The sequence below is a fragment of the Nestor notabilis genome, unplaced genomic scaffold, assembly GCF_000696875.1.
Source record: "Nestor notabilis isolate BGI_N333 unplaced genomic scaffold, ASM69687v1 scaffold15712, whole genome shotgun sequence".
Lineage (NCBI taxonomy): Eukaryota > Metazoa > Chordata > Aves > Psittaciformes > Psittacidae > Nestor > Nestor notabilis.
In genome coordinates, this window is record NW_009919820.1 from 14,368 (window position 1) to 38,844 (window position 24,477).

Sequence of the window (24,477 nt, forward strand, 5' to 3'; positions counted from 1 at the left end):
CTAATCTTTCCATAGCAGGACTATAAAGTGGAACTACTTGCTGAAATGGCTGGAATGGGTGCTTGGCAGATCAGAACATCAAGGAGTAGTTATAAATATGATAATGAACTAGATTTTGTTTAGCATATTTTTTACAGAATTTGTTGATCTGCTGCGCTACTATGAAGTGAAAAGTAAATCTGATTATAGAAACTTAAGAGTAGACATTGTTACAGAAGTTTCTTCTTCTTTAATATGTGAGTCAGTGTTTCAAATGAAATAGGAATATAATTCTTTTAGTTTAGTAACTTAAAATTTAAACTTTCCAGTGGTGGACTTCTGGTTAGTTGAATAGATCATTAAATGCTAGAGCAATTTGAAAGAAACCCATATTTTTTTTCCAAAGGAACTTGTATTCTTGTTGAAGGGAATGAAGCAGCATCCCCAGAACATGCTGGAAAAATCAGACATCATGTATTAGTGAAGCTGTAGATGTGATCTGAATTGATAATGAATGTTCTTTGGTAACTGATTAATTTTGAATACTTAAGGAGCATTTATAGGAGTCATAATGTTTTTGAAATATGCTTTGGTGGGATGGGCCATGCATATGCGGGAAATGGAAAAAAGAAACTCAGTGGACAAAATGGTGGCAGATTGTTTCGTTGTTCATATGTACAAAGTTAAACCTATAAACACTAATATTTCTAATTAAGCCTACTAAATGGTATTTATTATAATAATTATAATAATTCCTCATCATTCATCACAAAGCTATAATTGAGGAGAAAAGAACCTTTGAGCTTTTGAACCGGGATAGCCATAGCAGTAATATACAAAAGAATTTTGACCAGAGTTACAGATCTTTGGTTTTCAATTGTGCCCTTAATAGCAATCTAATTAGACAAAATTATTTCCTGTATGTATTTTCCATATAGGTGTGCACCTCACATGCTGTTAGCACTATACAAGTAAACATGAATGAGACATTTGCATACTAATACATTGACCTGATGTGTCTTAGATGTTTTTGTCTTGAATACTGAGTGCAAGGATGGGATCTGCGGATATCGGCAAACTAATTACCTGTGAGAATTAAAGCCCTGTGTTTGTTCAGAGAATGACTAAATTGTAGGCAAAGATTGTTTCTTCATAGGCTATTTCAGTAAACCCCGACATCATCTTCTTTGCAATAAAGCAGTAATATCTCTGTGCTCCTTCATCTTTAGTCTCTTTGCTGGTATAACTGAGGAGAGGCATATTAATAGTATTACGGTGTTGAAATTCAAGATCTTTGAGTTTGGAAGTACAAATTAAATATGGTATTTAATAAAGAAGTGGAAGGCTTGCATTAAAACAACTAAGCCGTGGTTCCAAAGCACTACATTAACTCACTTTAATCAAGTTGGTGACAAATCTTTTTCTACAATATATTTTGTAAAGTAGTACATTAAAAGAGCACTTTCACTCTATATGTATATATTAAAATAGTGATTAATCATATACATATTCTACAATTGCACACTGTCGCTTTTGGGAAGCTGGATTCCATCATCCTTACCATTTTACTAAAAAAGTTACCTGGTTGAACTGGGAGGGTAGAATTTGTTTTCCAATGAGGAGATACCTGTATTTTCAGAATTTACAGTTTTGATGATTTGAGGATTTGGATTCTCATTTGCACATTCAGTCATAGGATTTGCATAATTCTGTTTTCCTAGATACTTTGAAAAAAATTATAAGTCATTTTTAATTAAGAAAAAAAATTGAAGAAGAGATTTGGGGGCTCTGACTATTCTTATTCTGTCTGTGCAGTTCGACAATCAGCAAGCATTGGGAGGCAGAACTGGCCACACTCAAGGGTAATAACGCTAAGCTCACAGCAGCCCTGCTGGAGTCCACTGCCAATGTAAAACAATGGAAACAACAACTTGCTGCCTATCAGGAGGAAGCAGAACGTCTTCATAAGCGGGTAAGTAACTCAAGGCAAATGGCCAAGATCCTTGAGGTGGAAGTACTGGTGACTGTATTCACTCATTTTCAAGTAAAACAAATAAATTTATTGTTGTGGTTTCAGGTTAATCTTTGAGACAGAAATGAATGATTACTTTAAATCACACAGGGTTCCTTCACTGGGAAATTCTTTCCTTTGTAGCAGTTATTTTTCTGGAAAGGGTATTGTTGCAGGCAGGAAGAGTTATCTAACCTTATCCTGTGTTTGCCAGCTTTCACTCTGCATTTGATGCCATCACATCTGTTTCAGGACCTTCTCCATAGAAGTAGATGTTAGCCCCTCTTGCATTTAGGCCACATAAATTTGACGTCAAATCTGTAAGTTAAAAAACCCCATCTGTAGTTTCCATATGCAACAAAGACAGATTTCTCTTATCCTTGCATCTGAAGAAACTGAAGGTTCAAGAACATTAAACACACTTTCATACAGGAGGGACTGTCCTGTTCCCTCTACTGTAAATTTAGCAAAACAGATATTAGAGCACAGTGTGGGAAGGAAAGACAGTGTTTGAGGGAGGAAGAAAGTATACAGGGTTGAAGGCTGCATTATGAAAGCAAGTATAAAATATTTTAATTTCTCTTTTCACATGTAACTCTTTATACATTGTATAATCTGTTCACTTTTATCCATATGAATTTGTAATCATAACTTAGGAGACATTTTTGTGCAAAGTGAAGGCGAGATTAGCACATATATGGAGGGAAGATGTCTTTGATGAAGCTGGATTACTTTTGTTAATATTAGTTGACTTAGAAAAATACCAAGGAGATGTACTTTGTTAAGAAAATAAAAACAAAACCAACAAAAAAGCATGGCTTTTTTGCATGAAAACAGGTTTCATGAGTATGCTGAGAGGAAGGGAAAGGTCAGGTAGCAAACATGGCAGACCTTTTAATTCTGTTTTGCATGCTGTACTCAGCTATATGAAATAAGGTATGGCAATTACAGTTAGCCAGCTCATGCAAATTGTGAAGGGTTCTTTCAGACTGTGCTGGACCTGTCCAGCTGTTAGTAGTCTTGTTCTCAGGAACATCTGAGAGGGGAAAAATCCAGGAGAATTCGTCTAACCTGGAGATGTGGAAGACTAGCAAGAATTATTTTGAGCTTTGAGAAACCTGGGATAATGGCAGGTTGTTGAGGCTGTCCTACACGTAGACAGACTTGCAGATCAGGATCTTGAAGTCCCAGCCAAATGATCTGATAGGGAAGAACAACAGTTTCCAAAGTACTGTAACTGTGTGTGCCATAGCTGGCTAGATGAAATGCATGAAGTAGAATTAAAACTGGTGCTTTTTGCAAAGTGCTTTTAGTTCAAGAAATTGGCAGTTGCTGGCAAAACTGCTTTGCTTCAGAAATTTTCCAGTCAAACTCAAGCTTGTCATGTGTGTTTGTACAGAGCGAGACTTTTCGCTTTGTCTGTCACCTCATTTAAGCTTCTCCTTTGGAAGGGAGGGAGTTCTAACCTGTGCTTCAGTTTTGTGAATAAATGGTAAGTCATTAATGATAAAATTATTGAAATTACATCCTGGTATTAAAATTACTATCATGCAGATATTCAGGTGGATTTGAGCACCAGGTGGGCTTTACAGTGAAGAACTCATCGCTAAAATGCAGTCATGATAAGGTAGCATTCTTCCTAATATAACATATTAACAGCTTTTGTTGTAAAACAAACAAACAAACAAACAAAAAAACGAAAGCAAACCTGAGACAATACAGTTCTTATGTAAGAAAGAAAAGTAACACACAGCAACAGCAGCTGCATTTACCATGGGGAGTCCCAACTGGCCAAGACAGACAAAGATCCCTTTTTCTTGACGTTACTCTCACTCTTAATCAAATCTCATTTAGAATCTGTTACTGGAAAACAGTTGATGAATATAAAAATTTTTAGCTTTTCTGTGATACTACAGTAGTAGTAGTAACCCAGTTTCTGTAGCTGCATTCGTTAATAGCTGATGATTTTTCATAACCTTTACCCAGCAAATTTCCTGCAATTATTTTGTATTTCTGAGGGAACACAAAATCTTTTAACATGGGGTCATCTACCCTGTGGTCTTTTGATCACCATTTACATGCCTTTATTAAATGTTTCTGTAATCTGTGACCTATGGCGTTGTTGATACCTCACATAGAATACAGAAACACTCAGTGCCTTTGTCTCTCTAAGCGTACCTGTAGATTACAAGTTAGTGCATCAAGAGTACTGCCCTCTGTTGGAATTGCTTTTAGAAAAATGAAGACATGGCTAACCCAATAAATAGGACTCTTTAGGCAAAAGTATGGAAAGCATGTAAAAAAAATCATCAATTTCAATCTGTTATCATATGGTGCAATACAAGAGCTCTTCTAACCTCTATGCTCGAAACTGATCTTTCAAATTGAAATAGTGCCCCATTTCAAAAAGAGGCTGCAAGATAGATGCTTCTTTTTTACACAGATCAAAAATGTGCTGTTGAAATGGCAGATCTGGAGACTGTTGGTTCTGGTACATGTGGTAACAAGCAGTGTTAAATCACTGTGTTGTGTTATCTTTCTGTTCAGTTTATCTGTTAAGCTCAGTACAAACACGTAGCTGCAGCTGATAAAAAAAAATGTTCATCAGACTGGAATTCATCTCATCTGAGACTATATAAAAGTTATATGTCAGGTCTAAGATGGTCATCTTTTTTTCTTGTAATTCTTGGCGACACAGAAGCATGTGAAATAAGTGTCCCAGTCTTAAGAAAACTAAGGTGTTGAGTTGAATTTGCAGCAGTAAGGCTTGGCTTTCTCCATAGGATAATCATATATATACTCCTGTAGGCATACTTTTAGTCATATGTTATGAACTATGGCAATGTAGTTGTTTTGTATTGGAAAATTTGGCTGTGACAGCATCTTACCCACTGGAGAAAAAGAATGTGCATTGGAGGGATATGCTCACTTGCAAGATCATAGTCTTGTATAAAATAGACCAAAATCAAGAATGGTACTGCTGACATTAACTGCTACATTTAGTTCAATTTAATAATATATTACGTGGTTATAATGTATTTGTGGTATTCACTCCTTATGTGCTTCAGGTTTATATCCAAGTTTTGGTACCTGAGTCATCTGTCGGCAAGCTATAGCAGACGCATATGCTCTGTCAAGTATGGTGTGTGTGCATATTGATTAGTAAACTTTGCATTATTGTTTCCATCTTTAGTTTGTTCTTTATATAAATAGCCCTATAAATAGCTGTATTTACATAAATAGTTTCCTTTTTATATGAAAAAAATGGCTAAAACTGTCTTCTTAGTTGAATTCTTATGGTACCTTTTTCCACAGTTTGAACTTTGTCATGTTTTATTTATAAACATCCTTTGATTTTACATTATATCTCATTTTTTAATCCTCTGTTTTTTTCATTCACTTTAGTAAACTGTGTCCTTCGTCTCATGCAGTATTTTTTGTAAACTTTGGTTTTAAAGTTGTTCTAAATTATTTTAAGCCCAACTTTTTTTTCTATAATTATTTTTAAATTTGTCTGAAATAGCTTTTCTGTGTATCACATTATTTACACTTTTAAAAACATAGAAGCAAAGCCAAAATGCCCCTTTCTTTGATTTTGATTGCATTTTTTAAAATTGATTTCATTTGTTATTTGCCATTTCCGAGTAAGTATAAGATTTACTCATCTATCAGTCCTTTTTTTTTTCTTAATAACCTATATTTAGTTGCTTTCTCTGAGGCTTTATCTTCCTTTTTCCATTTTTTCTCTGCATTAATAATCCCTAGAGCTGAGACAAAGCAAAATACAAATTCAGTGTGGCTGAGTGCAAAGTTCTCAATAAATAAAAGTTTTGTGCTCTCTTCTGATACATTGTGAGCTTGTCAAACTACTGTACTTTGATATTTTGTCAGACATTATATTTTTCAGAAGTTTGCTAAATGAATGTATGGATTTTTCCCTCTCAAATACAAAGATAATGATTTTGCGAAGATGTGATGCCCAGTCAAGAGCTTAACTTGGAGCTTTCAGCCTTCTCTCCTCTAATCTGCTCAGAAGCAACTTACAAGGATTTCCTGTAAATGAGGTTGGGGAGCACTCCTACACACCTTGCATAGCTTTTTGAAGTCAAAAGGGATTCATGAGTTTAGAACAGCTCACTAACAGAAAGAAAAACCCTGAAATGATCTCCTTCAGACAAATAGAATAGCACTGGTATTAATGTTAATCCTGATGCCACAAAAAAGAACGGATTGAATGGTGATATGAATTATGGAAAGTAACCCGAAGTCTTTGGTATGTTAAAAATGAAAATTATTAAATTTTTTTCTTGCATGCTAACTGCTAAAGTAAATCATCCTATGACACTGGGCAATAGCACAGACTAATAACACTAGTGCATGATAATAAGAGCAGCAGTCCTTGAAGATCATTCATCTGCAGAAAAAGAAACCTAAGATAAAAAGAGATGAAGGGAAATGATCAAGCTCTTGGGTATTCCTGAAAGAACAGAGAGGTAAACTCTTGAGTTCTATCTTGTTATTTCACCAGGATTTCCTAAGAAATAAGATAAAATTAGCCTATTATATTCCTCTTCTTTTATTCAGTGAATGAAATAAGTATATCTTATGTAGTTATCAAAACCATCTGACACCTTTCACTACTGTTAAAAGAAATTTTAAACTGGATAGTAAGAAAATGCATGAGCATGAAAACCATGGCCATTTTATTAGGCTATTTTTGTGCTATTTAAAGAAAACAACAATCTATGAAAGCAGTTATTAAAGTCCACAGGAAGTATGGAACACTGTGTAAGCTATCTTCTCAGATTATCTATAGAAAATCTTTGCAGACCCTTTAGCAGTCACCTCCATGTTTCTACAAGCTGCATTAATAACTGAGTAACCAAAGCTAAATTTTGAACATGTAGATTTGATGAAGTTGCTTGCTGAATCAAAGCCCGTGTTGTGGGCTTCATGCTTGCTGAGGAGTCTTACTAGCACCACTGTGAGAATACCAAGAATAACTGGTTGGTGTCACGCAGTTGAAGAAGGACATTATCTAAAAGTGGAAATACGAAAGAAGGTAATGGAAGTCTGGTAGGAAGAAACTTATGAATGGAGTTTTGATGCAAAACTGTATTGGCAATGTACCTTTTTTAGGTGATGCCTTTGTCTTGTCATCCTCCATTTAAAACTATGTTCGTCCTACCCCCAATGAACAATTCAAACTTATATTTAAATTTGGTTCGATTGAAGTTATCCAAGTATAACTTCCTCCTTAAAATATTGTGATTAGTATGTGGCTAGATAGCAGCTTGGTACAATTTATTTGTAATGAAAATAGATGAGCATTTTGCAGGGTAGAAATGGTTAGCTTGGCAATATGATTGAAACAGTGGGACTATCATTTTGTTAGTATTTATCTATGGATTTATTTGAAAGAAATGTGTGTACAAGTAAGTACATATATTTGCATATACAACCCTTTAATCTGGAATTGCAAAGAAACTCTTGTTGCACTAGAAACCCTGAAAAGGCAAAAAGAGGGCAGCTCTTGCCCAAGTGAGGTCACAATGTTGAATATTGACCAGATATTCAAAAGAGATGTCTGGGTAGTATTAGGGTTTTATGTGACACGGTAAGATTTGGAAAGGCTAATTTGTTCTAACTTTGATAATCAAGTTTTTAAAGGACACAGGGGAATATAGTGACTGGTTTTTATTTTTCAAATTGTGATATTGCCATAAGAAAGAGTTTGTGTTTCTGAGCAGGCTGTAATTATCTGAGTAAGGTTAGTTATCCTTCTCACTATGGAATTAGTTTATAATAAAAATAGAAATCCAAAGCAACATTTTAAAAATGCTTGAGAAATGATTGCAGAGTCTGACCACCTTCTTTGCTCCTTTGTATTAGGGGATACCAAAGGAAAAATACAAGCGTGTTATTTCAGGGAATATGTTTTTTTTTCTCGGGTGTACATTCTTGCTCCTTCAATACCAATTTCAGCTATCACAAGTTTTGTATTATTTTTGAAATGGTGTAAGTTGTCAGTTGTGACGTGAGACTGTTAGAGAATTTTCCTAGGATGGTGCTTCTGAATTTCTCAGCTACCTCTCCTAATCCACATCTAGCCTTTATCAACATTCAACCCTTGGTTAATAATTACAGTTTACTAAAAAGATGGTCTCTTTTCAGACATGGAAGTTGAATCGAGTTATGTTCCTGAAAGCAAAATGTGGTTTTGGATTTTTTTAATGTATGATGAACTGAAGTCAAGTCTTTTCTGTCTTTTTCCATTTGTCTTGATTTGCTTTTAGAGCAGATTTGCATTTAGGACCCAAAACTATTCCATTGGGGTTTTTTTTCTGGGAATTCACTTTCACTGAATATCACAAGATTATAATTTGAAAAAACCAAAAACCAAACCCCAAACCAAAACAAGCTACCAACCAAACTACTGTCGCTCTGGGAAAGGAAAAAAAGTTTTCACAAAAGGGTCCTTCATCCCCATCTTCATCTTTCTAATAAACCTGAGAAAGTTTTAAGATCCACTTAACTGCAAGTTATAATAAGCAAACTTTGCAGAGGCATGCCATGCCACAAAATCTTTACGTAGTGACAGCTTTGTAGAATGAAGCATATCCTGTAATTCCAAAACTCCACTGAAGAGTGAGGAAATTACTGGATTTAAATCCTCAGGATTAAAGGATGACTTATCTGTGCTATTGCTTGTATTTCATGAGCTGGCCAGGTAGCTGGAAAAAGTATTTGCTAATTAGATTGCGGAGAAAGGCGTGTCCCCTGAAGTTAGTATTAGCAGTATCAGCTGCAAGTAATAATGCATGACTGAAGCTCAAAGCATCAATTTTACTAAATTTCTTAAATTTTCAACTATTCCTACTGCAGTTTTATTACTTTCTTCACAGTAAGCAAGCAGATGATGGATTATTCCTGTTTCATCTCCATAGAAATGAATAACTGTGGAAAACATTTTGATATTTCCATGGCTTAAGGCATCAGTACCCACAGAGAAAAATGTGTCCCTTTCAGTAAGATCTTTAATTGTTTTCCTGTTGAAAAACTGATACATTGTTAGTCATGCACAAAACTCCCCCTGCCCCCATGCTATCATTTTATCTATGAGTAAATCTTGGAAAATGACAATAATTAATTGTCAGAAGTGGTGTATACTAATAATATGGTGGTGTGCTTTTTGTTCTTTCAGCAGCAACCTTGAAAACCAGTTTTCCTTGTTTTCTGTGTTTTCACATTTCTTAGCACCAAAAATACTTCCAGAGTTTTTCTTTCTTGAAAGCAATGCTGGAATTATTTTTATGCTTGGCTTGTTGCATGTTCTCTTGTATTCTACTGTCCACCATGAAGAACTGAGAAGCTTCTTCTGCATATGTTATGTGAAACTTTATGCAGTTATTCTGGTTTTGCTGAGCCATGCAACATCATTTCTCTTCTCCATGTGGAAAGCAAAGGGCTCTTTTTATTTTGTAAGAGTTATTGATGGAACAATATTATCACAGTTATAATTATGATCCATTTAGGATGTAATTCAATCAGATAAAAATACATAATTAATACTTAAATACACTCTTGCAAGTGAGCACTCTGCATTTTCTACACCTTAGCCTGGGCTAGTAGACCTTGGATATTGAATTCCACATAAAATAGAAGGGATAAAATACCTTCAGGAAACAACAAGTTAACAGTGTCAGGTGTATAAAATAGGCTACAGTTACACTGAAAATATGTTGGTAATGTGGTTAAAAATATGGCTGGACAGCTGGGTCCAGAGAGTAGCGATGAGTGGAGTTAAATCCAATTGGCAGCCAGTCACAAGTGATGTTCCCCAGGGCTCAGTGCTGCAGCTAGTTCTGCTTAATGTCTTTATCGATGACCTGGATGAGGCTCCTGGATGGAGTACACCAGGCACCACCAAGCTGGGTGGGAGCGTTGATCTGCTGGAGGGTAGGAAGCTCTGCAGAGGGATCTGGGCAGGCTGCACCAATGGGCTGTGGCCAGTGGTATGAGGTTCAACAAGGCAAAGTGCCGGGTCCTGCACTTGGGCCACAGCAACCCCATGCAATGCTCCAGGCTTGGGGAAGAGTGGCTGACAAGCTGCGCATGGGGGGGAGCTGATTGGTGGAGCTGAACATGAGCCAGCTTGTGCCCAGGCAGCCAAGAAGGCCAATGGCATCCTGGCCTGTATCAGCAATAGCGTGGCTGCAGGGCCAGGGCAGTGATCATCCCCCTACACTGGGCACTGGTGAGGCTGCACCTTGAATCCTGTGTTCAGTTTTGGACCCCTCACTGCAAGAGAGACATTGAGGTGGTGGAGTGGGTCCAGAGAAGGGCAATGGAGCTGGCGAAGGGTCTGGAGCACAAGTGTGATGAGGAATGGCTGAGGGACCTGGGGTTGTTTAGTCTGGAGAAGAAAAGGCTTGGGAGGGACCTTGTTGCTCCCTACAACCAACTGAAAGGAGGAAGGAGCAAGGTGGTGGCTGGTCTCTTTTCCCAAGTGACAAGCAACAGGACAAGAGGAAATGGCCTCAAGCTGCGCCAGGGGAGGTTTTGACTGAATTTTAGGAAAAGTTTCTTCACCGAAAGGGTTGTCAAGTATTGTAACAGGCTGCCTCAGAAAGTGGTTTAAATAAAAGATGTAGATGAGGCCTTCAATGATATGGTTTGGTGGTGCACTTGTCAGTGATAGAGTAAGAGTTGGACTTGATGACCTCAAGGGTCTTTTCCAACCTAAATATTTGATTTTATGATTCTATGTTCATTGCATTTCTGTAGAAGTTGAGGTAATTCCTGTATGAAGTTTAGAAGGAATTTCATGATCTGTTGATACTGAATTTAAGATGCTGAATAAACACTATTGTTGCTTGAGAACAGAAGCGTACAAATTTATCTTGAGAAAGTGATTTAGGAAAAAAAAATCAACTTGCAGCTAACAGCGCAGATTCATTCATTTTGTAATTGCTTGGGGAAGGTGATCACTCAAAATATTACTGTCATTCTCACTTCTTTGACTAACTGAAGTCTTTGCTTGTGAAGTAGTCTTACTGGGATTTGATGCATCTCTTCTCTTGGTTTCTTTGTGATTTGATTTGGTTTGTTTTCTTTGAGAGATTCTTCAGTCCTTTGAAGCTTTGGAGAGCTAGTGTTTTAAGCTCACATCAAGGCAGTTACTCCTTGTTGTGTTAAGTGGCCCAAAGCTTAATTCCTCCAATCTTCACTGCAGCCCAGTGTGTGCTGACAGTCTGCTGCAATGAAAACTTCTGCCTGGCTTCCTCCTGTATTTATAGGTTGTTTACCCTATATTAAAGTTTCCAGAAAACACTAGAATGGCCTCTGCTGAGAAAGCTCTGCAGGAACAAGTTGCCTACCTGTCTTACTTCAGCTAATGCATTTCTCACTGAAGTACGTAGTTAAATACAATGCCAGCCATATACTAGAAGAGTTAGCTCATTAAATAGTCACTGAAAAGCCCTTCAAGAATTTTTTTTCCGTACGTGTAATTCTCACCTGCGTGATAAATGCAAAATAAAGAAACAGTGGCTAAGAACATTGTTTTTTTTCTTGTTTAGTCTCAAATACGAAGCCACAGTATTGCCTTTTTTCAGATATACAAGTCAGTGCAGTCTTACGATAGCACAATAGAAGAACTTTGTTTAATCAGTTGTTGTTCAAAGACTGTTCTTTCAGTCTGAATTCTATACTGAAAACAAGGCTTCATCACAGGTACATTGCTCAGTGTTAATGTGCAAAGGCTTGAACAATTGATTGAGGCTTGCTCTTAAACATGAAACATGAAGAGATGTCCCTACAAACAGCAGGTGGTAGGGTCAGGGAGCTTCCTTTTGTGCCCCCTTCTGTGCATAATGCATAAACAGTTATTTTTAATGTTATTTGGACCACTGGTCACAAGAAAAATAAATTCAATTTGAAACAAGGAAAGAGAGCAAGTAAATGCTATCCAGATTTTTGCCTAGAGCTTTATCTTCTGTTACTTCTGTTTTCAATCACATATTTCTTGTATTGCAGATTTTTTTGAAAGGGTGACAGTATGATTTTCTTTTTTATAGGTACACTCAAGAAGATAGCATAATGAAGATATTTGCCATCTTTTCAGATCTCTGTAGGAATGGGTATTTAAATAAGGCTGCGATTAAAGTAACCCCATTTTTTAAATTTAATTTTTCTTTTCAACTTACTGAGTCTTCAACAAACAGGAAGCAAAACAGCTGAACAATGCATTGCTTTCGTGCATAAGCAGTAGGTGATAGATGTTTGCCCAGAGTAAAGCTGGACCAGAGTAAGACATCACAGCCCTTTTAGTGCTGGTAGTTAATTGCCCTTCTGACAGTAGTTGTCTATGTTGGCAAGACAACAGCAGAAGGGCGAGTGTGCTCCCTGCTCTGCTCAAGCAAATTAGTTGTTTGCTTAAGCAATTCTAATAGGTGTCTTGAGTTAGTATGGACCAGAGCACACTGGGAAGCATTCACATGAGCCATGTAGCTGTCGGGGCTGTTGCGGCAAGTGTTTTCAGCCACTGACAATACATGCAGCTGAGAGCAGTAACATTCCATCCACCACAGTTCAATACACCAGCCTCCTTGGATTCCTGGCTTGCACCAACACATGCATCGTCTCTGTGTGTTTCCTCAGCTAGGAAGCCATGTGGAGAACAGAGTGGGTCCAAGCACTTCCTTAGTGACAGGATGAGACACCTCTTCACACTTGCTTCCAAGGCACAAGGTGCTAGGACAGAGGTGGTTTGGAGACTGGGTATTCTTCTGTCTCTCCAGTTGAGGCTCTTAAACTTTGTAAATGAGTATTTGCTGTGTGAGTTCTTTGTAAAAGCCAGTGGGTATTGCTGAATCAAACAGCTTTAAAAGAGAGATTGACCTTCTTGGAGGTTGTCATGCAGTGTTCCAGTCTTTCACAACAGGTGGGAAATGGCCTGACCTCCTAACCCCTCCAGGGTCTGGGTGCACGGAGGCTTCCACCTCCAATTCAAAACTCAGCAGAAAAGCTTAGAAATGTTTTAGGAGTTAAACATCAGAAGGGGTGAATGTGAGCAAGGTGCGTTTGACAGTTTCAGCAAAACTTAGGTATGAGCTAAAGCTCTGCATAAACCTGCAATGTCAGAAATACAGGAATCTGCGTGAAACTGTGGCAGCTCTGCTAGATAGTGAAGGGTTCTTGACTGAGCAAGATCCTAAGCAACCAAATGTGACCTCAGAATTGGCCTTATTTGGAGCTGGAGGTCTCAGTCAGATGACCACCAGGGCCCCCTTCCAGCTTAAATTACTCTGTGCCTCTAATTCTTGCTATATCTAGATTCAGCCATTATGTAGTCCTAAGTTTATCCCTGTGTTCCAATTCTGCTTGTTTTGTAATTTTAGTGGTGAATACTGTAAAAGTCACAATCGATTACAGTCACAGGAATCTAAATAGACACATTCTTGTGTAAAAGCAAATGGGGAAAATTATCTAATAAAGACATCAGCTGTAATGCTCAGTGGCATATAAATCTGAGCAAACTGCTATTACTTTTTGCCGTGAGCACTGATACTTCTTTTGGGGCAATTCCAGAAGATAATTCTCCGGGGTGAGGTGTTGGGTGTCATGTTACCAAGCTATATTCTCATCCCTCATTCCCCTACCCCTCACAAGATTTTGCTGTAATCTCAGTTCTTGCCATTTACAAAACAAAAAAAAAAAAATGTAGACATTTACAAAATGTCCACATTTGCAAAATGTCTACAGTTTTCCAGTAGAAGAAACCTCGTCACAGGTGTTACAGAGAGGAAGTTCATGCCCTGACTCAGAAAGGAGAAGTTGATAGGGAATTTGTTTCAATTTTCTTGTATTTCATGGCTTTCCTTTGACTTCACTCAGTAATCTACCTTTTGAGCCTACAGATCGCTCGGAGTCTGAAAAATGACTGGCATCACAGTGGCTTCGCTAATTAAAGTACACTGGTGCTGAAGGGTACAGACCTTAATTCCTCAAGATGTTCTTTTATCTTAAGAAATAAAATTATCATGAGAATGCCTGCCCTCTGTCTGAGGCTGATTCTCCAAGAAATTTAAATGGAGACCCAAAAGTTTTCGTTGCAGAATTGGGTAGCACTTTGTACAAAGGAGTTTTGGGGCCAGATTTGTTAGTTACTGTAGGTAGATGCTGCAGTTTTGTTGAAAAATGTATACGAAGATTGACAGGCTCATATCTTCTGGGAGAAAAAAGTTATTAAAAGTTATTAAAGATATTATTAAAAAGTTATTAAAAGTTTGCTCTCTGATGATAAAGAAGAAATGTGAAATCCAAATTGTACCATTAGTTGTTGGCTTTGAGATTGATAGATTAGGTCTGAAACTAGAGAAAGTAAGAAGCTAGCAGCAATACATTGGTGGCTGAGTATTTGCTATAACCCTGTTGATGCAGAGTCAGAAATAGAGGCTCTGAAAAGTTAACTGGGTTGCTAGGAAGTGGGTGAGCATTGTGGCTTAGTTGATTCAGGTGGTGTAGCATTAAAAAGTGTCAGAAGGAGAGGTTAGATCTGTGTTTAATTGTCTAGACACTACTATTTCTGAAATGGTAATTCAGCTTATTTCATAAAATTTACAATAATTAGGAAGTATAATTTTTAATTAATGTTATTTTCAGCCTGCAACATAATAAATCTATTGTTTCCAAAAAGTCATGTCAACCATTTTGTACTAAACAATTTGTTAAGGAATTTTTTGCGAACTTCCTAGAATACCTTCACCATTTTAATCAATAGAAGTCACCCAGAATGAAAGGTATATTTCACATGCAGCTAGTGGTGCAAAGAGTAATAGTACCTGGAATTTGTTGAAATTATTCTGTGTGTGTTACTTCTGCGTATTTCAACAGGTGACTGAGCTAGAGTGTGTGAGCAGTCAAGCCAATGCAGTCCACACTCATAAAACAGAATTAAACCAGACAATACAGGAGCTAGAATCTACGCTGAAGAAAAAAGAAGAGGTATTTTCTAACATTTATTTGTGGCTTTTCTCTTCTGACATTTCTGAAGGCTTTCAATATTAAGCTTGTGATGGCTGGTAAATAGTATATTGTTTAGATGTTGCAAAGTAAATTTTTTTCAGTTGATCAAGTAGAATTTTTTTCATCTATTAATTATTTTGAAATGGTTAGTATTTTTCCCTGTATAGAGCTGGGTATCTGAACAACATAAAAAACTCAACAATGTTTTCCAGTTCGCTTTTTTCAAACATATCTGTTCTCAGGAGTAAGTCACAAGTGGCTTCCACAGGGCAGTCATCACTCTGATGCAGTCCAAATTCACTAAGAAAAGAAGCTGTCGTAAGAATGCTTTCCTTTTTCTGGAGAGTAGGGTTTGGAACGAGTAACAGATCAATACCTTTTTCAGGCCAGTCTTTTTTTCAGGCTATGTTAATATAGCTGACTTTTATGTCCCACAAGATGAGCCCTTTACTTAAAACACATGCCAAACCCCTGGCTTGAAACTTGATGATACTGTGGCTTCTGCCTTTGGCTGGACCAGCAGCAAGAAAATAAAAGGAATTGGAGTAATACCTGCACTGGCATGAATCCTAGAGGAAAGAAGATTTGTGTCACAGAGTGATCAAGAATTGCTTCTTTATGGATGGAAAAAAGGAGGTGGAAGGAGCTGTGTATGAAGGAGTATTTGTCCCTATGAGACAAGATCCCTTGAGCCCTCAGGGGGTGCCTTGAGGCACAGTAACTACAGAATATCCTCCCAAAATGGAACAAAACCTTTTCCAAACTACCTCATACTTAAGAGATTAGCCTCAGGTTGGTAATGTTTCCCATTACTGTGCCCATTCACTTTTGAATTATGCTCAGCTATTGGCTGCAAAGAGAACTTTCCGCAAGGAGTTCTGGGAGGTGAATATGTCCTTCCAGGGAGAAGTACTTGGATACATTCTAGTTTCATTACCTGTTTCTATTCTTGCCTCTAGAAAGTAAGTTAAGAAAAGGTTTCTCTTCCACTCATTATTTTATTTGTATTTGTTATTTTTATACCTTATTACTTTTTCTTGCTAAATTAAAGATACCGTTTCTTTTAGACTCTTTGTACAACATCAATGGTAAATTTTCTGATGCTCGGCACTGCTGCTAGTGACATAATATGCAACTCACAGACGAAAATCAGATCTTTCTCTTGTGAAAAAAAAAGTAGGATAGATTCTAATAGAATTTAAAGTATAATATTGTTTCTCTTAATTCCAAGCACCCTTAATTTTCCGGGAGAAAAATATTTCAGATCTTTTTTGTGGGAAAGAAAAAGTGGACATTTATAAAAGAAAATGGTTATTGTTGTTTATTCACAAAGGAATCACTGATTTAGGACTGTGATTCGTGAGTACTGAGTGCAGGGCTTAAGCGTGTGCTGTGATGGGCAGTAGCCAACTGCCAATTTTGGTATCATTGCAATGGCTTGCTCAGGAGGAGAAGCAGTAGCCAGCTTACCTGCAGCCAAGACAACCTTACCAAGCCAAGGTAAGGTATTGCTAGCAAGGTTGTTTCTTCTTCCTTAGGAAATAGAAGGATTGAAACAAGAAATCGACAACGCCAGAGAGCTCCAGGCACAGAGGGATTCTCTGACCCAGAAGTTACAGGTGAGCTATAATGCATCATTGTAATTTAGAGAGAAGGAAAAAAATGATCATCAAGTGAGCAGGTTGTATCAGCAACTTGAACTATATTCACTGAAGGTGCCAGATAAATGTGTAAATCAAACTGCATTGCAAAGTGGTAGGGTGGGATGATCCTTAGGAATTTGTATCAAAATTTCTGCCTGCTGCAAGTTGCTATTTTTACCTGAGGGAACAGTCCCAGATTTCATTTACAACTCCAGAGAGTACTCTCAGGCTAGCAGAAGTCTTTCAAGAATATATGTTCTGGGCAGTTCTGGTCTCATTTTCACTTGCAGTGTCTTCCCATAGGTCTTGTGTGCCACTGAAACCATCAGGCTGTATATCATCAGCTTGGGATGAGTGTATTCAGCTTTTAAACATGACCTGAGAAAGTAAAGGCTAAAGACTTCATGTGTAATGCAGTCTTTAAAAACACACTTTGACATTTTCTTGGACTTAGAATCATTGTGGTTTCATTGGGTTTTGTGGGTTGTTTCTTTACTGTGTGTAAAGCCAGATACCTCAGCTTTACCAGAATCAGTGTGCCCTTAGTATATTCTCTCTTGCTACCTCGGTCTGTCTGTTGCTGGGCTGACCAGTCAACACATATACACCTCCCCTGTGAAATCTGCGTTTGTAGTAAGAGTCAACCAAAGATGGATTAAACTCTGAATTCAGACTTCAGAGTTTTAGTAGGAATGCAAACTCAGGTATTAAATAGCTCCAAAGTGCTGAAATGTGGCCCTTGCTGTTCTGTGGCTCGACCTAAATCATGCCCCATCAGACTAGCCACAGCTTAAAAATTATTCAGTAGTTACTCTTTGAAATGTGTTAACATGAATAGGAACTTCCTTCCATCTCATTTTAGCCTACAGAGTAAGCCATATAAGAACACAATGGTTTTATTCATTTTTCCCCCTTCGTAAGTCAAATTACTAGGAAAAAGTATGCTATTACTTTAAACAATGTTTAAGGATTGCTTTGAATACACCTGAGCTTGCCTGTTCCACTATTCTAAAAATTGTTGCTGGCTTTAGGCTAAAAATGGGAGTTTTCAGCTGAAAAAGTACTTATCTGGGAGACTCAAAAGGGAGATTATAATGAAATTTGGAAATTGTTCTAGCAGTAGCATATGCAATAATTTCATTGTAAGATCGTATGAAAAATAATATTGAGCCAAGAATGAGCTATCCTTAGCAAACAGATTTATGAAAGACTAGTAAAAGATTGAAGATTAGAAAATGAAAAGTTTTTATTGAAATTGTATTTTATAAGGTCAGTAGCTGTCTTTGGTATATCTTTAGTATGGATATATTGTCTATATATGTCCATATGTCATGTTGTACGTGATGAGTTTCTGAAAATAGTTCTACATGGTTCAATTCAAGTAGATTTAAAGCTTGCTTAGGATCTTCTTTAAAAGTTGCCTTTCTTAAGCTTGAAGTTTATTACTGACCTGATGCAACCTGTGTAAGAGATCTTGAGTCTTCGCTTTGCTGTAATTGTCCTGCTTTGATTACACCAGCCTACTCTGAGCCACCCTACATCTGTGACGTCAGTGAAATGGTGTTTTCTTCTGTAGCTCCAGACAAACCACCTCACATCTGTTCACTTAGTTGACTCGTCATCTATTTTCAGGGTGATTATCCTCAGGGTCTGTACTCTTTTTTTATTGTGCTGGGTTTTTTCCCTCTTGTGCTTGCAAATGGATTATGTAACACTAAAATAATTTGGACTATAGTCTGTATGAAAAAAGCTATACCAAAAAATTACTATTTAAAGGTGTATTGCATTTCTGACGCACTTACACCAGGGAATGAATTAGAAATCCAATTGGCAAATTCCAATGAAAAGCAGTATGTTATCACTGTGAAGGGTAAGTACTGAGGCCCTTGTTACTTAGTAATTCCATTAGCAATGTTGAGAAGGCATTCAGTGAGTCATGATCAGTGTGACTCTAACAGTAAGTCAGGATATCTTTATTACTATGGCTGATTTCCAAATATAGCAGTTGTGTATGGTTCAAATATTTTATTCAGATCCTTGCACTTAATTCCACAGAATATTATTACAGTGCAAACAACAAACAATAACTTGTTAATAATTTATTTCTTTTCTAGAAGAAAACAGTGTTTGAGAAATTACTGCATCTGCTGTAAGAAGAGCTTTTAAAAACAGGGTAAAATACACTCTGCAAAGGGTCTGAATGTATCAAAAGAGTCAGTTTATTGTTAGGTGAGATTAACTGCAAATAAAGTGAAATGACCCAACTAGGGAACAGATTACATTACATTGACACCTCTCCGCTTCTTCCAGAGGTAGATTTATTTGTAACAGGAAACTGCACATGAGCTGGACATGAACTTGTAATGCAATACTATGGAGAAAAAAATCGTTAGTATTAGTCTAGGGTAAATTAGTGTAAGGATCAAACGTAAAATTTGGGAAGAAGTGTTTTGCAGAAATTAAAAGCAATAGCTCCTGGTGTATTTCAGTTGATTCTGCTTCCCCTACATTAAGCATCACTTAAGCAAAACAAAATAGGAGGAAGTGTGGGAGAAAGTCTATCTGAGGAAATGTTTGGGAAGCTAAGTGTATGTGGATTAGGAAAGAGATGTCAAGAATGGAATATAAATAAAATATGCAAACTGGAAGTTTAAACAAAAGAACAGAGCTCTTCTTTGAAGACATGCAGGGTGAGGACTAGCAATGGAGAATTAGTCTGTGGCTGAATATGGATGGAAGTGCCTACATCTAACACAAAGCTTTTGGTTTTACCTGAGTGCTACCACCCTAACAGGTCACAGCAGAACAATACTTCAGTGTAAAAGTGTCTGAGGAGGACCCGAACAATGATTTTCAGCATTAGATACAGGCCAATGGGATATTCTTCAGGCCCAAATATCTCAAAATAGGGCCATGTATGTATCTGTCCATTTGTTCCAGAGTGGTCCCTTTCATCAATGGCTTGTCTGCTTGTAGAAATTAATTATGTCAGGGGTAAGAGCATTTGCAAGGAATGTTTCTAGAGCACACACATATGATGAGTAGAAGAGGAGCAGTGACAGGACATCTGAGTAAACACTGTCAAACAGCAGTTGGTTTTATGGAAGCTAAAGAAAGGACTGTGTCATTCCTGCAGAGCTGAAAGGACTTTAAATTTCCCTTTTAGTCCTGTACTGCAGTCACTTGGTCACAGAGAGTCTTGAACCCGTGCAGGCATACACCAGGTAGTACTTGTCAGTACTCAGTTGTGGAGGGCAAGGGGTAGGCTCAGTGAAGCAAAACCTTCAGAGGGTACGGCTGGGTTATAGTTAGCTTGTTTGTTTATAGCAGCAGTGGGGTAGCAAATCACTATATAAGCATACATGTTTTTTAATTGTTCCTACAAATACTCTTTTCAGTGAGCTTTCTTTAGTGCTTTGGCAACTGTATTGCTCAGTGTTAAACAGATTAAACTAATTAATCTCTTGGTCCTGGCAGCAAAGGATAATTCCTTCTCCCAGCTGTGCTGTCCAAAACCAGTGCCCAAAACTGTAATTTTTGTCTTGTCCATTTACGAACAAGAAGTAAGGGAGGTATTGCAGTTCAGCTTGGACATAACCCTTGGCTGCACAAGTAGCGAGAAATATGGGGAGATCAGGTTCTTGAGGCTCTGCCTTCTCCACCTGCACTACTGTGGGGATCCCAGAGCTCTCCCCCAGTCCAGAGGCTGGGAGCCGAAACTGAGCACTGGCCACATCACCCAATCCCTCCACTGGCCAGGGATGCAGCGGCCAGTTGATGCTGCCAACAGACTCCTTGTGGGTGGAAATATGTCTTGGGCCACAGACATTGACACAAGGCTGCCATTTCATACTTGCTACTCTTGATTGCCCGAATGCATATCCTGTATGGGATGTTTCTAACCATAATGGGATGTTTCTAACCATAAGATGTTTCTTATGGTTAGCTGAGATCTTTCCAGTGTAAACACGAATATATTTGTTAGCTTTGAGGAAGACAGAAGAATCGTAACAAAACCCGTGGGAGAATGAGAGGGCAGAAAAAGGAGTCACTTGGTCTTGGAGTGGTGGCTGCTGCCAAATCTCCCTTCCTATGGCTTTGTGAAAGTAGTTGTTGTAAAAACTCAGAGCAGGTCCATTAAAGCTTTGTGACACAAAGCCACTGGAGGGAAGCAATATTCAAAACATGTTCATGTATGTAAGTGTATGAATTCACTATGCACTTTTCCAAGGAATGGCTCCACAGGGTGTGTGGTGTATTGAATATACTCTCCCTGTGCTGCCTTTGAAAGTGTTTCTCATAACGGACATTAGAAAATTTAGCATGAATTTTTGAGATGTGCAGTTCCAGACCCACACAACAGCTAAATTAGACAACTGATAGAAGAGAGGGCACCCAGTTTGCACAGAGCCGAGTGGCTGTGACCTCCTTCCCTAGTCAGGCTCTGGACTAGAGCTGGGCCTGCTCAGGGTGCGATCCCCTCAGCTGTGTGTAACGCAGCATCACCTCCTCTATCCACCCGCTGTATGGGAACAACTTGTCCTCACAGCGCTGATGGCTCTGGTGCTTTCCTGCCCCCAGAGGTGCGCTGCTGTGGGGCGAGCGCTTGCAGAGATTGCTCTGGGGCGCAGTGCAGCGAGACAAGATGTTCAGGCTGCGCTCGCTTGGTTTAAATTTGTCACAATCGGTGTCACCTTGACATCAGTCTTGCTGGTTGATGTTTCTGTCTTAATTTTTAGGGTGAAAAGGCCTGTAATGTGGGACAGGAATAAAGCAGTACTCCTCCATCCATAAAGCAGTATACTGGATGGGTTTCTGTATGACATGTTTTAATGGGAACTGTGTCCTTGAGTAATTCATGTAGTCTAAATCAGGGAATACTTGAACTTAAGTAAACCTTTGAGGAACTGTTTTCAGTAGGTGGTACATTTCTGAATGATATAAGCAATAACTTACCAGAGTAAGTATATTACATCTGTTGTTTACTGACTAAATTTTATCCTTCTCCAAAAGTTTCTGACCTTCAGATGCGTTACTGAAAAAATGGAGGAATTGGCAGTACATATGTGATTGCAATAACAATTTGGGTTCTGTTTTTGGCGTAGAGGAAATTGTAGAGGGTTGCAAATTGTTTTAGAAATCAGTTGACAAAACCAGCACACGAATACCAGCAGGAGGTGAGACTGCTTTCTCTTTGTAGACGACACAATTAACATGTTATGTATTTTCTCTGAAGGAAGTAGAAATTCGAAACAAAGACCTGGAAGGCCAGCTGTCTGATCTAGAGCAACGTCTGGAGAAAAGTCAGAATGAGCAAGAAGCATTTCGCAATAACTTGAAGACACTTTTAGAAATTCTTGATGGAAAAATATTTGAACTATCAGAGTTACGAGATAACTTGGCCAAGCTGATAGAATGCAGCTAAAGAAAATGGGTTTTCAGTGCCAATCAGTTTAAAGATGCACTGTCTCTCTTCATAAGACTGTGTTGGGCTCTGCATCAAAGTTGCACAAAATTAGAGAATGCTCCTCTGGGAGGGATTGTTTTAAATTCGAGTCATATTTCAATGTAAAATTTAGAACTTACTTAGCTGTATCTCAATGAAGAAAAAATACAACAAAAAAACTTGAATTACAAATTACCTCCTTGTACGTTATTGGCCACAGATAACTTGAAAGATATTAAAAGTAATTGAATGCAATCCTTTTCTAATTATGAGATGTGGAAGAACTAGCAGTGCCCCAGGTCACTTCCCCTTTTTGTGATAGATACAATATAGGTTGTCTGCTGTTTTATTTATTTAAGATATTTAATTGCTGTTTGTGCAAGAACTTAGTGATGACAGCCCTTTATTTTGTTGTTCTTAATAATTTCTCAGGATACTTTGCACTGTGGAAAAGCAGTGCCATTACCAATTTATTCTTGCCAGGAGTGAGAGAGAATTGCATCTTTAATTGAAAAAAAGTCACTATAACTGCTTGTATAAAGTTCTTTCTTCGGGGGTTTTTTGGTTGGTTGGTTTGGATTTTTTTTTTACATATATATATATATGTACACACACACACACATATATATATACTGGAAGATATGGTATTTCTTTATGGAGCTTACTCTGGTGTTCTGCAATATTGTCCAATGTAAGGTTTACTTTCTCATATGAATTCCATGTAATTACAGTGAGATGCTATCTTCCACTTAACTGTATTTTGAAGCCAACCAATGATGGAAGGTGAGTCCCCCAGCAGAAAGGGGAAGGGGAAAAAAAAAAGCAAAAACCCCCTGGGAATTTTAAATATAAATTTGACATGCACAGATAACAAGGAATAGCTCGTCATTTGTTTTCTGGCCTTGATACATATATCGAATATGTATGTTCAATTAACTGTTACCCTGTTCTGCAGGAGACTTTTTCAGAATGTCTCATGAATTTCAGGTTTTGTGAATAATGGCTTATGAAGAGTACTGTTTTATTACAGATTGCATTAAGGGCGTAGAGCTATTGCAAGGAATTACTCGTACGCTGAACTTGTCCAACCAAGAAAGCTGCTTGTAGAAGTTTTATTGTCATAGCAAATTGAAATGGAGACGTTTACTCTTTTAAGGTCGTCATATCACATCTTAATTGAAAACACACCAGGCAATATTCTGAACTGTTAACTAAATGTTTAAAAACAGGAAACTGAATTCAATTATCCTCAGTGAGCAGGTTTTAAAGTTGTTTTGATGTAATTTTAACAGACTTTTGGCAAACACACATGTCTTTATATAATAGATTTATTTAAAAAACAAAAACCTCTTTGAAAGGTAAGCCAAGTGTCATGCATCTTGCATCAAAGTACATTCTCGCCATAAACTGCTTGTAATGCTGAAGAGGGCTTTTTTAAAATGTAAGAATGAATGTCAGACTTCAGAGTCAAAAGATGCATGGACCTTTGTTCGCTCCCCAAATTAATTTGAATGTTAAACATGAAATCTAGCTGCTTCTTAAATTTGTACAACACAATTTTCTCCACTTAGAGACTACTATTCAAAACTAGAACATATAAGTTTGTTTTCATGTGCGTACTGTGTGTATGTACACCATGCAATACACACAGGTTCTCATTTTTATTAGAAATACATGCTTTATATCTAAAATACTGGGTTTTTTTTCTTTACCAGTGATTTATCAGGTTTATTAGAATACATGCTTTATTAGAAATACATGCTTTACTTCTAAAATACTGGGGTTTTTTTCTTTACCAGTGATTTATCAGGTCTCCCCTGACTAGTCAGGAAAATGGTTTAGGTCAAATGCTAAACCGTTGTGTATTATACGGTATGTAATGTAGACAATGTTTAAGTTTTCTCCATATTTTGGGGGTATTTTCTCATTTATTTTATTTATTAAAGGGGTGGGGGGAGCTTGGTTCAGCGTGCTGCTGGTTGAAAACTTACTTTGTGGTGAGCTACATGTTTTGCATTCGGTGGATTTTACACGGTGGTGTGTATATCTTCATCATGTCCAGATGAGCAGATACTACCATTTTTTTAATTTTATTGGGGATGTTTTGGCCTGATTCTCCTGTCACTTTAGCTGCTGTAAACCGGATGTGTCCTTGATGTGTCCTTGTGTTATGACAACTGAGTGTCACTAAGATTCAGTTGTCATAACATCTGTGGAAGTACAAGGAGAATCTGGCCTGTTGATGCTCAGTGGACATACTAAGGATGAAGAAAGAACAAAAACACAAAACGTTAATGATGGAATAAATGTAATATTATTTTTAATGATATTATTATTGACTTTTTAAAGATACTATGTCATTTACATGT

General features: G+C 37.6%; 1 protein-coding gene across 1 annotated transcript; it reads left to right on the forward strand.

The window, feature by feature from the left end:
• Nucleotides 1-1,794: 1,794 nt before the first annotated feature.
• On the forward strand, nucleotides 1,795-22,602 carry LOC104400701 (homer protein homolog 1; the record flags this gene model as incomplete). The annotated part of the gene is made up of 4 exons (XM_010010409.1): nucleotides 1,795-1,951; nucleotides 14,888-14,998; nucleotides 16,558-16,638; nucleotides 21,899-22,602. Coding segments are annotated over 4 exons (538 nt in total), but the record flags the coding sequence as incomplete, so codon positions are not given.
• Nucleotides 22,603-24,477: the final 1,875 nt, after the last annotated feature.